Source organism: Hemitrygon akajei, chromosome 11 (genome assembly GCF_048418815.1).
Source record: "Hemitrygon akajei chromosome 11, sHemAka1.3, whole genome shotgun sequence".
In the NCBI taxonomy this organism is placed as follows: Eukaryota; Metazoa; Chordata; class Chondrichthyes; order Myliobatiformes; family Dasyatidae; genus Hemitrygon; species Hemitrygon akajei.
In genome coordinates, this window is record NC_133134.1 from 139,633,297 (window position 1) to 139,648,777 (window position 15,481).

General features: G+C 37.9%; 1 protein-coding gene across 7 annotated transcripts in view; it reads left to right on the top strand.

Annotated features, from left to right (window-relative positions):
* Window positions 1–15,481, top strand: part of LOC140736068 (zinc finger protein 512B-like) — a 135,020-nt gene that overhangs the window by 70,199 nt on the left and 49,340 nt on the right. For 6 of the 7 annotated variants that reach the window (XM_073061796.1, XM_073061800.1, XM_073061798.1 and 3 more), the window contains 3 exons: window positions 3,782–3,846; window positions 11,700–11,869; window positions 13,801–14,015. In XM_073061796.1, the coding sequence (XP_072917897.1) occupies window positions 3,782–3,846; window positions 11,700–11,869; window positions 13,801–14,015 (450 nt within the window). Of the gene's footprint in view, window positions 1–3,781; window positions 3,851–11,699; window positions 11,870–13,800; window positions 14,016–15,481 lie in introns of all 7 variants that reach the window. The other variant, XM_073061801.1, reaches the window with a different exon arrangement.

The window sequence follows — 15,481 nt, forward strand, 5'->3', positions numbered from 1 at the left end:
GCCCTCATCAGATTATGAATCCTGGTTCATCCACATGCTTTATATGATATGGAAGGAAGCTAATATATTCAAAAGTAGCTTTGATGGGGTAGCCTTGGGAGGAAGGTGGGATGGCTCATCCTCTTGACATAACTTGCTGAGTGCAATTGCCAACTATATCAGCCTTATTGGACTTATTGGATGTCTTCATTATTATCCTTCTGATAACTGTTATTTGTTCACTATGATTTAGGCTGGATACGACAAGACTGCAGAGCTGTGATTTCTGTAGGCTGTGGAATTGCTTTGTTCTGTTTGTTGTATGGTGTGTTTGCTGGATAGAATGAATGTGGACCTCTGCGGTTCCTTTTCCAGGTTGGCACCTTACATTTTGTACATTCTAAAGCTGCATTTCTTCTAGTGTAGGATCACAATAATCCCTCTACTACTTGTACCATGGAGAGCACGCTGATTGCTTTCATCACCATTTGGTAGGAAGGTACCAATGTGCAAAGAGTTGCAGACTTAGACAGCTCCATCATAGGCGAAGACCATCAAGGATGTTTTTCAAAAGTGGTACCTTGAGAGGACAGCATGCATCACTGAGGACGCTCACCAAACTGGACGTGCCCTCTGTAACACACACAAAATGCTGGCAGATCTCAGCAGGCCAGGCAGCATCAATGGAAAAGAGTACAGATGATGTTTCGGGCCGAGACCTTTCGGCAAGACATGCCCTCTTCTCAATATCACCATCAGGGAGGAGATCAGGAACCTGAAGATACATACTCAACATTTTAAGAACAGTTTCTTCCACTTTACCATAAGATTTCTGAATGGTCCATGAACACTATGTCATTATTTCTCTTTGCACAATTAGTTAATTTATTATTGTAACATAGTAATTCATTGTGCCTGTACTGTAATGCTGCCAGGAAACAAAAAAAATCATGACTTATATCAGTGATAATAAATCTAATTCTGATTCTGAACTATGGTTGGTCCCTTGACTCAATGGTAAAGGAAGAATGCATTAGCTCACTATGATACAGATTGCTGTGGACTGAAAGCCTGCTAACAACATTCCATAATTCTTCACTGATGGCCTGTTTTGAACTGCCAAGCCTATTCTCAATCTATCTAATTGGGCACTTATGCCATACTACACTGGAGAGGGTGACACCAGAGTGAAGATGGGAACCTCCTCAAAACAGATGGATGCTGGTAGTCAGTCCTTCCAATATTATCTTGAATGGATGCACCCGCCACAGTTTGATTGATGTGAATGAGAACAGGTCTGTGTTTTCCCTCATGTTGATTTCTTTGTCATCCACCACAGTATGGTGTCTTTATTCCTGAATGCATAACCATCTAAGTCAGTGGTAATGCTATTGACTTTCTTGGATACGGACATTGGGGTCTCCCATTCTTGGCCCTTGCCTGTTCCTGTGCTCAATCTCACACAATGCCTGTTCCAAATGATATGCAAAATGAACTGCACCCGAGGGTTCTGAAAGAAGTAGCGGTAGAGATTGTCGAGGGATTGGTAATGATCTTTAAGAATCATTGGACTTTGGCATGGTTTCAGAGGACTGGGAAATTGCAAATGTCACTCCACTCTTTTAAAAAGGAGGGAGTCAGCAGAAAGTTAATTATAGTCCAGTTAGCCTGATCTCAATGGTTGGGAAGATGGTAGAGACAATTGTTAAGGATGAGGTGATGGAGTATTTAGTGACACAGGACATGATGGGACAAAGTCCGTGTGGTTTCATTAAGGGAAAATCTTGCTTGACAAACCAGTTGGAATTCTTAGAGACAATCACAAGTAGGATAGATAAAGGGAATGCAGTGGATGTTGAATATTTGGATTTTCAGAAGGCCTTTGACAAGGTGACACTTATCAGGCTGATTACTAAGTTAAGAGCCCATGGTATTACAGGAAAGTTACCGGCGTGGTTAGAGCATTGTCTGATTGGTGGGAGACAGTGAGTGGGAATAAAAGGATCCTTGTCTGGTTGGCTGCCATTGACTTGTGGTGTTCCACAGGGGTCGGTGTTAGAACCACTTCTTTTTATGCTGTGTATCAATAATTTAGATGATGGAATAGATGGCTTTGTTGCCAAGTTTGCAGATGATACAAAGATTGTTAGAGGGGCAGGTAGTATTGAGAAAATAGGAAGGTTGCAGAAGGACAGACAAATTAGGAGAATGGGCAAGAAAGTGGCAAATGAAATGCAATGTTGGAAAATGCATGGTCATGCACTTTGGTGAAAGAAATAAATGTGCAGACTATTTTCTAAATAGGGAGAAAATCCAAAAATATGAGATCCAAAGGGGGGGTGTCCTTGTGCAGAATATGCTAAAGGGTAACTTGAAGATTGAATCGATGGTGAGGAAGGCAAATGCAAAATTAGCATTCATTTTAAGAGGTCGAGAATACAAGAGCAGGGATGTGATGCTGAGGATTTATAAGGCACTTGTGAGGCCTCCCATTGAGTATTGTGAACAGTTTTGTGATCTTTATCTAAGAAAATATGTGCTCGCATTGGAGAAGGTTCAGAGGAAGTTCACAAGGATGATACTAGGAATGAAAGAGTTATCATATGAGGAACGTTTGATGGCTCTGGGCCAGTATTCACTAGAGTTTAGAAGGATGAGGGGGTGGAACCTTTCGAATATTGAAAGGCCTAGACAGAGTAGATTTGGAAAGGATGCTTCCCATGGTAGGGGAATCTAGGACAAGAAGGCACAGCCTCAGAATAGAGGGGCATCCATTCAAAACAGAGACGTGGAGAAATTTCTTTAGCCAGAGGGTAGTGAGTTTGTGGAATTTGTAACCACAGGCAGCTGTGGAGGCCAAGTCATTGGATGCATTTAAGGCAGACATTGATAGGTTCTTGATTGGCCATGACATCATGGGTTACGAGGACAAGGCCGGGGTATGGGGCTTAGGAGGGAAGAGGAAGGATCAGCCATGATTGAATGGTGGAGCAGACTCAATGGGCCAAGAGGCCTTGTTCTGCTCCTGTGTCTTATGGTCTTATGATCAAAATGAAGGCTTACTAATCAGTCAGATTGGGGGGGGGGGGGGGGGGGAATGTGGATGGGAACCTGTAGGATGATACTTCGTGTTTCATCTGATGTGGAAGGATTCTGTGGACGTGGAGTTGTGGTTAATTGAACAGGGCATAGCTGTGGATATGGATGAAGGAGTCTTCTTTAAATGTAACTTCTGTAGTCTTTTGCTTGGTATATAACCTAAAGCATAATGAAATTCCGCTAGTATGTATAAGCAGATGAATGGGCTGAATCATATGGTTGCAGCTACTTTAATATACCTCAGTTTGAAGACTGAACATTATTTCAGATTTTAATGCAGAGTCCAAGTCTTCTGAGAGTAATACAATTACTTCATAATGCTCTGCCTTTGAGTTGAAGCAGCTTTTCACTTCTGAACAAAATAAAACAAAAATGCCTTTTGAATACAGATTGGAGTTCAGTGTTGCTTGTGTCTAAAACAGCAGCAAAATAATGGACATGATTGTAACTTTAGTGGTGGATAGATAACAAATGGTGGTAGATCAATCAAAGGAAATTGGGCATCTTTCTGAATCGCACTTTCTTGCATTTTTCACTTTATTTGTGTCAAATGTAAATTTAACTTTTAGGGATAAAACATGCAAAAAGTATCAGTGCACAGAGTCGGTTGCAATTATCCCTTGGAAAGCAAGTAAATGCTTCTTGTGTATTATTCAAGGTGAATAAAATTATTGTTGTCTGAACATTGTTTTCTATTACCTAGGACATGGTGACAAAGTAGAAAACAGAAGGAAAGGAAGACTCAAAGCGGAGGATACAGAAATTCCAGTAGGTAGTTTGACTCATAAATGTTTGTAATCCTAAATATTCACTTGGATAATGTGCAATTTTTGATTAAAATATTTAAAGTCAATATGGAATTGTAAGAAATGATTAACAATTTGGGGATCATACCTTTCACAACCTTACTCATTTGTGAAAAAAAGACATCCTATGGGTAGAATTTTCAAAAAAGACCATGAGTAAACATTTAAAGAGCAAACACGAGGAAATCTACAGATGCTGGAAATTCCAACAACACACACAAATTGCTGGTGGAACACAGCAGGCCAGTCAGCATCTATAGGAAGAAGCACTTGTGTTCAGAAGCACAGTGTCCTGACGAAGGTTCTCGTCCTGAAACGTCGACAGTGCTTCTTCCTATAGATGCTGCCTGGCCTGTTGTGTTCCACCAGCATTTTGTGTGTGTTAAAAACACAAAATGCTGGCAGAACTCAGCAGGCCAGACAGCATCTATCGGAGGAGGTAGTGACGACGTTTCGGGCCAAAACCCTTCATCAGGAGTGAAGTAACATGGGATGGTGGAGAGGGGATAAGAAGTGGGGGGAGGGATGAAGTAGAGAGCTGGGAAGTGATAGGCTGGAGGGAAATGGGCTAGGGGGAAGGTGGAGAATTATGGGAAATAAAAGAGAAAGAAAGGTCGGGCTGGGGGGAGATTATAATGAGGGGGGAAAAAAGAGAGAGAAAGAGAACCAGACTGAAATAATAGATAGGGATGGGGGTAAGGGTGGGGGGCAGGGGTATCAACGGAGGTCAGTGAGTTGGATGTTCATGCCGGCAGGTAGGAGGCTCCCTAGGCGGGAGATAAGGTATTGCTCCATCGACCTGCGTGTGGCCTCATCTTGACGGTAGAGGAGGCCATGGACAGACATGTCAGAGTGGGAGTCGTCTGTGGAATTGAAGTGTGTGTGTTGTATGAATAAACATTTAATAAGTTTGTACTGTAGTCCCATGTGTCATATTTTAATGTACAAAACCTGAATATAATATGAATGGGGTTGAAACATTTCAAAGGATATTTTTATTATAACTCAAATTCAATAGTGAATTGTGACACAATTTTTTAAATCTTGGTTTATTTTCCTATACGTGGTTGTTCTGTTAATACATAGTTACACTTATAAAATCTTAGATTTTCTGCTATTTGGAACATAGGGAAAAATAATGAGGGAGTTTGATTCTAATGAAAATGTTAAGAAGTAATTTCCTTAGCAAACTATCATGTATGACCATCATTAACAGACCTTTAAACTACATGGATTAACAGGTTGATAAATAACTCTTACAAAGAAATTCCTACAGAGCTAGCACATGGTTTTGACCAGGGAATTTGATTTTGTATAACATTTAGTTCTCATTTAGTTAATCCCTTCATGATTAAAATCTCTTATCCAGTGCCAAAATCATTTGTTAAAATTATTTGTTGTTGAAGCACATGTCCCTGATCTGTGTAAAATAAAGATAATTTAAGAAATGGAAATAACGATTTGAAACCACCTCGTTCGGTTGGAATGTTAAATGGCTAGAACTGGTGCATAAAATGGCTGAATATGAGATTAACAACATGACCATAATATCATGGAAACTATAATATCCAGTTCAGTGGAGGAGACACTGTGATTTATGTTATTTTTCAGATAATTTGGAGTCCTCGGAATTTTGAATTAAACAAAGAACAGAATTTTGTGGCTATGAGAATAAAGATTGGTAGAGCAAAAGCAGTAAACATCAGTACTATTAAGGCAAAAGAGATAAAATATGAATGAGCTGTCTTGTATGTGATTTTGTCATTTGAAAACGTTGGCAGTTAATTGGAATGGTGGATAATAGGAATATAGATGCTAGAGATTGCTTTCAGTTCCATTTAATGGATTTTGACTCCAATTAAGAAAAGTGCTTTCTCAGTACATTGTGCTGCTGTGTATGTTTCTCATTTTCAAATGATTCGAACTCGTATACTGTACTTCTCAACTCTGAGGCTGTGATTTTGATATGCAAGTATTGCAAGTGTTCATAGACAAAATGACATATAATAGATACTCTCTAAATATTGTATAGTTTTAAACAAAACCTTGTGAATTCTTAGGAAGCTGAAGTTAAAAAGAAACTGCAAAAGCTTAAATTTATGAGCCTGTAAGTCATGCTGTCCAGGTGCTGTCAAATATTCTGCAGAATTTAATCTGCAAATTTATTGGTCGTCTTCATTTGTTTAGCTTGTGGTGTAGTTGAGATGCAAATCAGGTGCATATTAGGGAATGCTTCACAATCCATGACTGGTAATTATAATGAAAAGAAAATCTGCAGATGTGGAAGTCCAAGCAACACACACAAAATACTTAAGTGCACTTTAACAATAAAGAATGATATTCGATGGTCACCTGGTTACATTCAGAAGCTGCTGAGAATGTATTCTTCTCCATTTGTGGGAAGTTTATAAGTGGTGGTACCAAATGCAATGCCACACTCATGTGAATTGTGTTATACAGCCTCAAGTGTTGTCAGTGATGAAGAATTTGTTGATACTGTTCTGAGAAGGATGTTAAATCAATGTTACAACTGAACAAAGACTGAGCTGTTGCTTAAACCTTGTCAGCGGAATCAGAATCAGGTTGAATATCACAAGTATGTGTTGTGAAATTAGTTAACCTTGTGGCAGCAGTACAATGTAATACTTGATAATATAGGGAAAACTGTGAATGACATTAATTATATATGTGTATATTAAATAGTAGTGCAAAAAATAAATTTTAAAAAAGTAGTGAGGTAGTAATCATGAGTTCAATGTCCATTCAGTAATTGGATGGCAGAGGGGAAAAAGCTGTCCCTGAATCACTGAACGTATCACTTCAGTCTTCTGTACCACCCATTAAGGTGGTGGGGGTCCGTAATGATAGATAAATAGTGGTTACTTCTTCCTTGCAGGTTATTCCTAGCACACCTTGGAAGGAAATTAGGAATTCTACAAGTGGGATTGTTAATGTTTGAGGATTGATTAATCATAGAAATATTCTGTCTGAGAGGGTTGCGAAGGATTAGTCATTGAGTTAATTATGAACAGGTTTTGGATATTACTTGGATTTCCCTAGGAGAGAAATGGAAAAAGTGTAAAAAATTGACACTGAGATAGGAGATAAACTGTGAGCTTGATGAATGGCAGAGCAGGCTTGTAGGATCAGATGGTGTTTTCCTGCTTATGTCCTTAAATTGTACTGGAATTTCTGTCATGATAGAGCAGTTGGAGCTGGTAATCCTTGTAATTCCAATAGCAAAGATTCTCAGTGGGCTCCAAGGCTGTGGCACTAGTTGAAAAGATTTGCTAGATACTCAGGCCAACAGTATACGATAGACACATGATCTTGCTGCTTAGAATCCAACTTAGCAAGTGCCATAAGGCTGTCCAATCACCAGCTTTAGAGAAACACTAAACAGTGTGTCGTTCACATGGAAGCAAGCCATTATGAGAAAAGGATACACAAAATGCCAAGCAGCATTTGTAAAAATAGATCCCAAGATACACATTAAAAAGACAGCAGAAAGGCAAGAAGGTTCATATAGGCAATTGACGGCAGGAGAAAGTATGTTGAACGCCACTTATTCTGATGATGTTCATTGTATGAAGGGAGAATTTATACACTAGCATTCATTGTTATTCTTGAATATTAGTGACATCTTGTGCTTAATTATTTGATTTGACGATTATTGTTCTTGAGGTGTAGGAGTAGGCCATTCGGCCCTTCGAGCCAGCACTGCCATTCAATGTGATCATGGCTGATCATCCACAATCAGTACCCCGTTCCTGCCTTCTCCCCATATCCCTTGGCTCTGCTATCTTTAAGAGCTCTATCTAACTCTCTCTTGAATGCATCCAGAGAACTGGCCTCCACTGCCTTCTGAGGCAGAGCATTCCATAGATCCACAACTCTCTGGGTGAAAAAAGTTTTTCCTGAACTCTGTTCTAAATGGCCTACCCCTTATTCTTAAACTGTGGCCTCTGGTTCTGGACTCCCCCAACACCGGGAATATGTTTCCTGCCTCTAGCGCATCCAATCCCTTAATAATCTTATATGTTTCAATCAGATCCCCTCTCATCCTTCTAAATTCCAGTGTATACAAGCCCAGTCGCTCCAATCTTTCAATATATGACAGTCCTGCCATCCTGGGAATTAACCTCGTGAACCTACGCTGCATTTCCTCAATAGCAAGAATGTCCTTCCTCAAATTTGGAGACCAGAACTGAACACAATACTCCAGGTGTGGTCTCACCAGGGCCCTGTACATCTGCAAAAGGACCTCTTTGCCCCTATACTCAACTCCCCTTGTTATGAAGGCCAACATGTCATTAGCTTTCTTCACTGCCTGCTGTACCTGCATGCTTACTTTCAGCGACTGATGAACAAGAACACTTAGATCTCATTGTACTTCCCCTTTTCCTAACTTGACACCATTCACTTCCCCTTTTCCTAACTTGACACCATTCAGAGAGTAATCTGCCTTCCTGTTCTTTCCAGCAAAGTGGATAACTTCACAGTTATCCACATTAAACTGTATCTGACAACTCACCCAACCTGTCCAAGTCACCCTGCATTCTCCAACCACCCTCCTCATATTTCACATTGCCACCCAGCTTTGTTTCCTCTGCAAATTTGCTAAGAGAAAATGTATGTTTAATTTGCTGTTATGTGCTAGAATGGATAATCAATTGAATGATTGCAGGTAAGCACAAGATAACTAAAGGAGTTACAATTTAGCCTGCGTTGAACAGTGTAAAATACCTTCTGTAAGTCAGTTACAATCTGATGCCAATAGAAAATGCTAGAGATACACAGCAGATCAGAGAGCATGTGCATCAAGAGGAGCAGAGTTAATGTTTCAGGTCCTAAGACCCTTTGTGGCCAGATCTAGTGAAGGGGATGTCATACCAAAAATGTTATTTCTTGCAGTTTTTTTAAAGTTATTCTCCTCTATGCTCTGATATCCCACTCAACAATTAGAGTCCACTGGGAAACTATGATTATGAGGGTTTGGCCCATATGTTTGATCTGCAGACTATCAAGGTCAAAGGAATGTCCACGTTCCAGCCTTTCTGAGAATCAGTTGTATTACCCATTATCTTAGCAGAATATCTCAGCTTGAACATATTGTAACATGTTACCAGTTAAAGGAGAGAGTATACTGTACCTCAAATAGCTTAATGTTTTTCCAGCTATAACTTTGCAAGATGCATGTGCCACATGAGTTATGTCACTCCATATCTTCATGGTAGTAAGTTCATAGATCATATCCAGATTACAGAAGATGATTTCTGTTTTGAGGCAAATTAGGGTGGATAAATCCCCAGAGCCTGATGAGATGTCCCATCAGACTTTCTGGGATACTGTTACAGAAATTGCAGGGGCCCTGGAAAAACTACTCAAAACATATTTAACCACAGGCGAGGTGCCCGATGACTGGAGGATATCTTATATTGTTCTGTTGTTTAAGAAAGGCTCTAAGAATAAGACAGGAAATTATAGGCCGGTGAGCCTGACATTGGTAGTGGATAAATGATTGGAAGGTATTCTAAGGGACAAGATATAAAAGTATTTGGACACATAGGGCCTGATTATGAATAGTCAATATGGCTTTGTGCCAGGTAGGTTGTGTCTAAGCAATCTTATAAATTTTTCGAGAAGGTTATTAGGAAATTTAATGAAGGAAAGGCAATGGATGTTGTCAACATGGACTTTAGCAAGGCCTTTAACATTGTACCACATGAGAGGCTAGTCCAGAGGGTTCAGTCGCTTGGCATTCAGGATAAAATAGTAAATTAGATTCAACATTGGCTTAGCAAAATTTTATCCAGTTCAAATTACTGTAATCTCTGGACATCAGGTAGATATTCGATGTTCACTCAACTTGCTTAAGAGAATGACAGGTATAATTAGACGGAACCAAAATCCATAATACTCTCTGTACAGGGTTTTGGAATTTTGCAATGGTATTATCCAAAGACATTACTAGAATCAGTAGCTCTTGTCCCAGACAGCCGACTGGATAATTGGCTTGAATTTTGAACACAGTTAACTTTTTTCATTATTTTAACATTTAAATATTCATCACAGCTCTTTTAATAACACACATTCAAATGCATTCTACCAGCCACATAAATTGGAAATTGAGAGTAAAACCTCCCTTATTTACCTAGTTTTATTAGTTTCAGCAGGGATGCATACTTGGTAACATACAGTATATTCTATCAATTACTCCCCTGTGTCCAAAGAATACTGCTGCTCCATTAAATAGTTTTCTGTTGGTGAGATGTGTTCATTGGCAGGGAAATAACCCGTACTACTCTCCAAAATCCATGCATCCATCACCTGCTTTACACAGCAATGAGCTGCTGATTGACTAGTGTGATACAGAGCTCTGATGTTGTCAGAAGCTAACTGTGGAAAAGAAATTGAGTGCCACTATGATTTTGAATTGTTGTAATTCAAAGTAGCATAGCTTGAAAGTAACTTTATTTAATGAAGTAAACTCACATTGCTTTTTCAGATTTCATGTTGGTGTAAACATGTTGGTTTGGAGGAATTTAGAAGCGTGAAGATGGCACACAATTAGTTTTAGGTCATGTTTAATTCCATACTCTGTATTGTTTCTATCTATAATGTTTTATTTGAGAATTGTCCCCATTCACACTATTAAAAAGGAATCATGGTGAATATTGTGATCCATTCCAAGATATGCTGGAGATCCATGAGCCAGTCCTGGTGGAGAAGAGAGTCAGTAGTGTTAAATTCTTTATATCAGAGGATTTGGCCTAGGACCAGTACATAAGTGCCATCACAAAGAAAGCCAGACAGCGCCTCTGTTTTCTTAGACGTGTGTGTGTAGATTCAGCATGTCTCCAAAAAATTTAACAAACTTCTATAGATGTATAGTGAAGAATATCCTAACTGGTTGCATCACGACCTGCTATGGGAACAGCAATGGCCAGGAATGGAAATGACTACAGAAAATAGTGGATGCAGTTCAGTCCATCACAGGCAAAACCCTCCTCACCACTGAGCACATTTATTTAAAATGTCACAACAGGAGAACAGCCTCTATCATCAAGGACTGCCACCATCCAGGCCGTGCCCTGTTCTCGCCACTACTATCGGACAGGTGGTAGAGGAGCTTCTGGTCCTACAACACCAGGTTCAGGAACAGTTACTACCATACGACTATCAGACTCCTGAACCTACACAGATACCTTCACTCACCACAACTCCGAACTGATTCTACAACCTACAGAGTCACTTTCAAGGACTCTTAACATGTTCTTGCTATTATTTTTTATCAGCACAGTTTGTCTTTTTTTAGTACACTGTTTTTCTGACTTTAATTATGTATGTTTTTATAAATTCTACTGTATTTCTTCATTTTCTTGTAAATGCCTGCAAGAAAATAAATTTCAGGATAGTAACTGGTAATGTATATGTACTTCGATAATGAACTTTACTTTGACTTTTGACTATGAATTATGGAAAACATGACTCACAGAAATCCAAATTTATGCATATCATCTCACAAAATGTTTAAAGAATTTTTCAAAACAGAAATAAAATGCTTTGTGATATTCATTAGCAGCTGGATGCAGTAAAATGTTCCATTAATTTAATTATATGAAGTGTCAGATTACATATAAAAATATATTTTGTATTCTATGAAATACAATGTATGCAGAGCAAAATGATGTAGTTAGCGAAAGACTTATAGAAAAATTAGTGTATGGACAACTCAGGGATAAAACCATCACATAACCCAGGAATTGTCTGTAATGTAGAAATGCTTGCTGTAACCAGACTATTTTATTGTAGGTCATTGATTCAAAGAAGTTTAGTCACCATTGTCTTCAATGTGAAGCTTCATTTGTATCAAAGTCCCAATTGGAAAAGCATAATCAATGGAAACATGAAGTAAGAAAACAGGAGACAGAAATGGACAGGAAAGTTGCAAAAACAGTTGGTCGAGGTAGAGGTAAAAAAAGGTATGTTGTTTTTTGCATTGAGTAAATACATATACATCATTTATATTGCATAAGATTTAATTTTTTCAATTTTTTGTTGAGAGTTAATTATTTGCTTTTTTACAATTTCTATCTATAACTATGGACTACTTTATAGATTTGAAAATGGAGACATGCCTACAGAAACATTTATGTACATAAGTACAGCCTTTGTTCTGAACTCTAATTTCACATAAATGTTTAAACAAAACTGTTGGCACTTAATGCACTTAACGGAAGAGTACTTGTTATTTGGCTTTTAGGGGATATATAATATATTAAAATCATTGGATACGAGATTACATGTCATATATTTGTGACAAAACTCTTAAAAACTGGGAATAGTGAACTGCAATTTCATTGATAAGAGTTATCCAGTGTAAAATAGAGTATAATATTAGTAGCTGAAAGAGATCGATTTTGATGGAATTTTTATTAAAATTTGAAGAAGTAAAAGGGAATTAATAAGGTTCTTGTCCCTTCAGCATGTTAGATATCTTTCCCTGCTTCCCAGCATCTTCTCCCAAACTATCCATTAACTTATAGGACCTCCAACTTAGCTTCCTGCTACTGATCAGCCTTTCAGCCTCTTTAGTGCTTTCCTCCTCCCTCCACTCTTCTGGTTGCAGAATTTCATCCTCTTAAGTGTTATGAATCATGACCAACCCTTAGTCACTCCCATACCCCTCCTCTCCATCATCTTCTTCAATTTCGGCCCTGTTTTCCTCATACACTTTCCCTTCTTGCCCCTCATTTACTATCACTTTCTCTGCTTCTTCCCCATTTCAAAGGTATCAAATAATATTTAAATTCTGTTCATCCTCTCTATGCCTCCCTTTCTCTCCATTCACTCTCAATCTGCCCTTCTCTCTCTCTGTCTCTCTTACCCCCTCCCTCCCTCACAGCAACAAACACACATCTCTTTGTTATCGTTATTTCTTTTAGAATTCACATGTCATTCTTTTCTCTAATTATTCACTGCTGCCTTTCCTGCTGTCTGGGTTTTTGAATTCTTCTGTCTCTTGAGTAACAATTTATTTCATCTTAATGCCACTGTGTCAATTAATACCTTATTTTTCGTAAAGTAAATGGTATCTTTTGAATACCCAAATTGACAGTAACCTTATTTGCTTACAAATACTGTAGATACTGGTTAATTGGACTATCAGCTAATCGAAGCAGCTGCTTATTTTGAACGACTCTTAAAGAACAAAACCAAATAATGAAAAGAACCAGAATTCCCTTTGTTTTATTTTTAACACTGTGGTGTTCAATTAGGAGACTTGCCAAACAGTTTTTAACTAACTTCAGTTAAGCGCATTTGTGTGGCTGTCAGGCATTACACCGTGAGTAGCTTTAAAATTCTGTCACTTGCATGTGTTTGTGTTCAAAAAGCAGTGATTTTTGTCACTGATAGTTAGCGAGTAATAAGTAGTAAGACAGTTCCGATCTGTTTTGCTCACTGCAGTATCAAGCATTCAGGCTGGGAGTGAAAATGAAAAGATTTCTCTAGTTCAACAAGTTAGGGACTGTGAAGAATTTGAAGAATGGAGGATGCAATTGTTGAAAGTATTGTTTGAAGGCAGTAAATTATCTGTACTTGGTGTTTGTGCTGATTTTGTTTATTTATGGCCAATCAAAAGAACACAGCAGCATGCCTCCATTGATAACTATTAACAACTAAAACACAGTCTTGGTTGTGTTCTAATTTGTTCTGTATGTCATTTAAATGCATAATTTGTTACTCAGTTAACTGACAGTATGTCCTTTACATACTTCTTTAAATATTTCCATGGAACTTCGGCTAATTGGGGCAGCTGCTTAAAAGGGCCAAAATGCACTAGTCCTGATATGTCCCAATTAACCAGAATCCACTGTAAAATAAAAGATAAAGATTTTTTCCTACTTTTCAGGGTTACTGAAAATGCAGAAACTTCAGCAAAAAAGTGTAAGCAACAGAAGAGAGAATTAAGTTGGCACTCAGAGAATGGCGAATGTGCAACACAGAACAAAGACAGCAGTTTAACAAACACTACAAAAGCTCAAGAAACTCTGACATCCAATGAACTGAACAAAACCAAGAAACAGATATCATTTCCTGAAGAAGACCCTGAGCGATCCAAACATCGTAAGTCTACAACAATCCAACTTAGTGGTTTTACATAAAGCTTTCATTATGCAAAATAGAAATTATAGTTTATTTAATACTCACTGAAATGACTGATAAAACATGAAGTGCTCTGTTTCTCAGATATTTCAAAGATAATTTATGATTGCCTTGTTTTGGGGCTTGAAGAGCATACTATTTATATTGCCAAATTGAGTGCAGCACAAAGTGTGGTAGAGAAGGCGGCAAAGAACAGCAGTAGCTGAGCTGCAACAAAGCTAATTTTGGTGAGGTTTGAGTGTATTTTAATTGAAGTTTAGTAAAGTTTGAAAGCCATTCCTTCATATTGGCTCTGCAACTGTTTTCTGAATGTAGCACTGCATGTTCCAGGTGTCACAATAACCTGGTACACAACTTATAAGTTCCAGGAATTTTAAGAAATGTAGGAGTGGATTAATTCATCTGAAAGAGCTATTATTCTACTTTGGATGTTGAAATCATCATATCAGTATTATTTTACAGTTTATTTCTCAATTTTTCATATAAAATTCTGAAGTAATTTTTGTTCAGATAGGGTGATGCAACAGTGCCCCCTAGTAGTGATGATTTAGGTATTTCAATTAAGTATTCTGTTGACATTATGTGAGCCCTTGGGACTTTCATGAATACAACACTTCTTGTTGACAAAGTACAGTTTGTGTTTTCTTAAAATTAAATTTCTTATTTTGGGAGATTAACTCTACAATTTTTGAAAACATGTAACAGATCTGCACCAAATTATAGAAAAAAACTCTGTAAACATTACAAATAAACCTGCAAATGTTTACAACCATGATTAGATTGCTGCAACTTTACTTGTAGGTATTCTATCATTCTGTGGTAGATATTCAAATAAATTAAATACAGTGAATCTGAGTAAACTTATAACCTGTGTTTAACAAACTTAAAATGGATCGGCAATGTTTTTCTGAAGGTCAAGATTTAGGATTTCGGTGCTTTTTATTTTTATAGTGACAAATTAAACTAATTTGTGTTTATATTTGATATTTGACTGAGTTCATCCTTACTTTTTAAGAGTGAACTAAGAACATTCAACATTTTAAAATCATTTAGGCTGCATCTTGCGAGGAAGTGCTGGAACATCCATAGCAATTCTGTGGATTGCTAATATTTCTCCTCATGATTGCCAACAAGTTTGGGTTTCCTTGGAAGAACAGATTTCCCACACTTATTAGCCTCACTTTTCCAGTGCATTTCCCTAATGGCAGTCTCACCCTGGGCTCTTGTGCAGTTTAAATTTGCAGCAATACCCTTTCATTTGAAGTTAGGAAATCTGCTTGCTTAACCCAAGTCATTTCATATAGTACAGGAAGAAGGAATTTATTCTTTTGACTAGAAGGAACAGCTTTGAGAAAGCAATGCATTAGGATATTTGCAATTTTTATGATTGACCTTATTTTTGAGAGTGTAAAAGTTTTTAAAAAGTT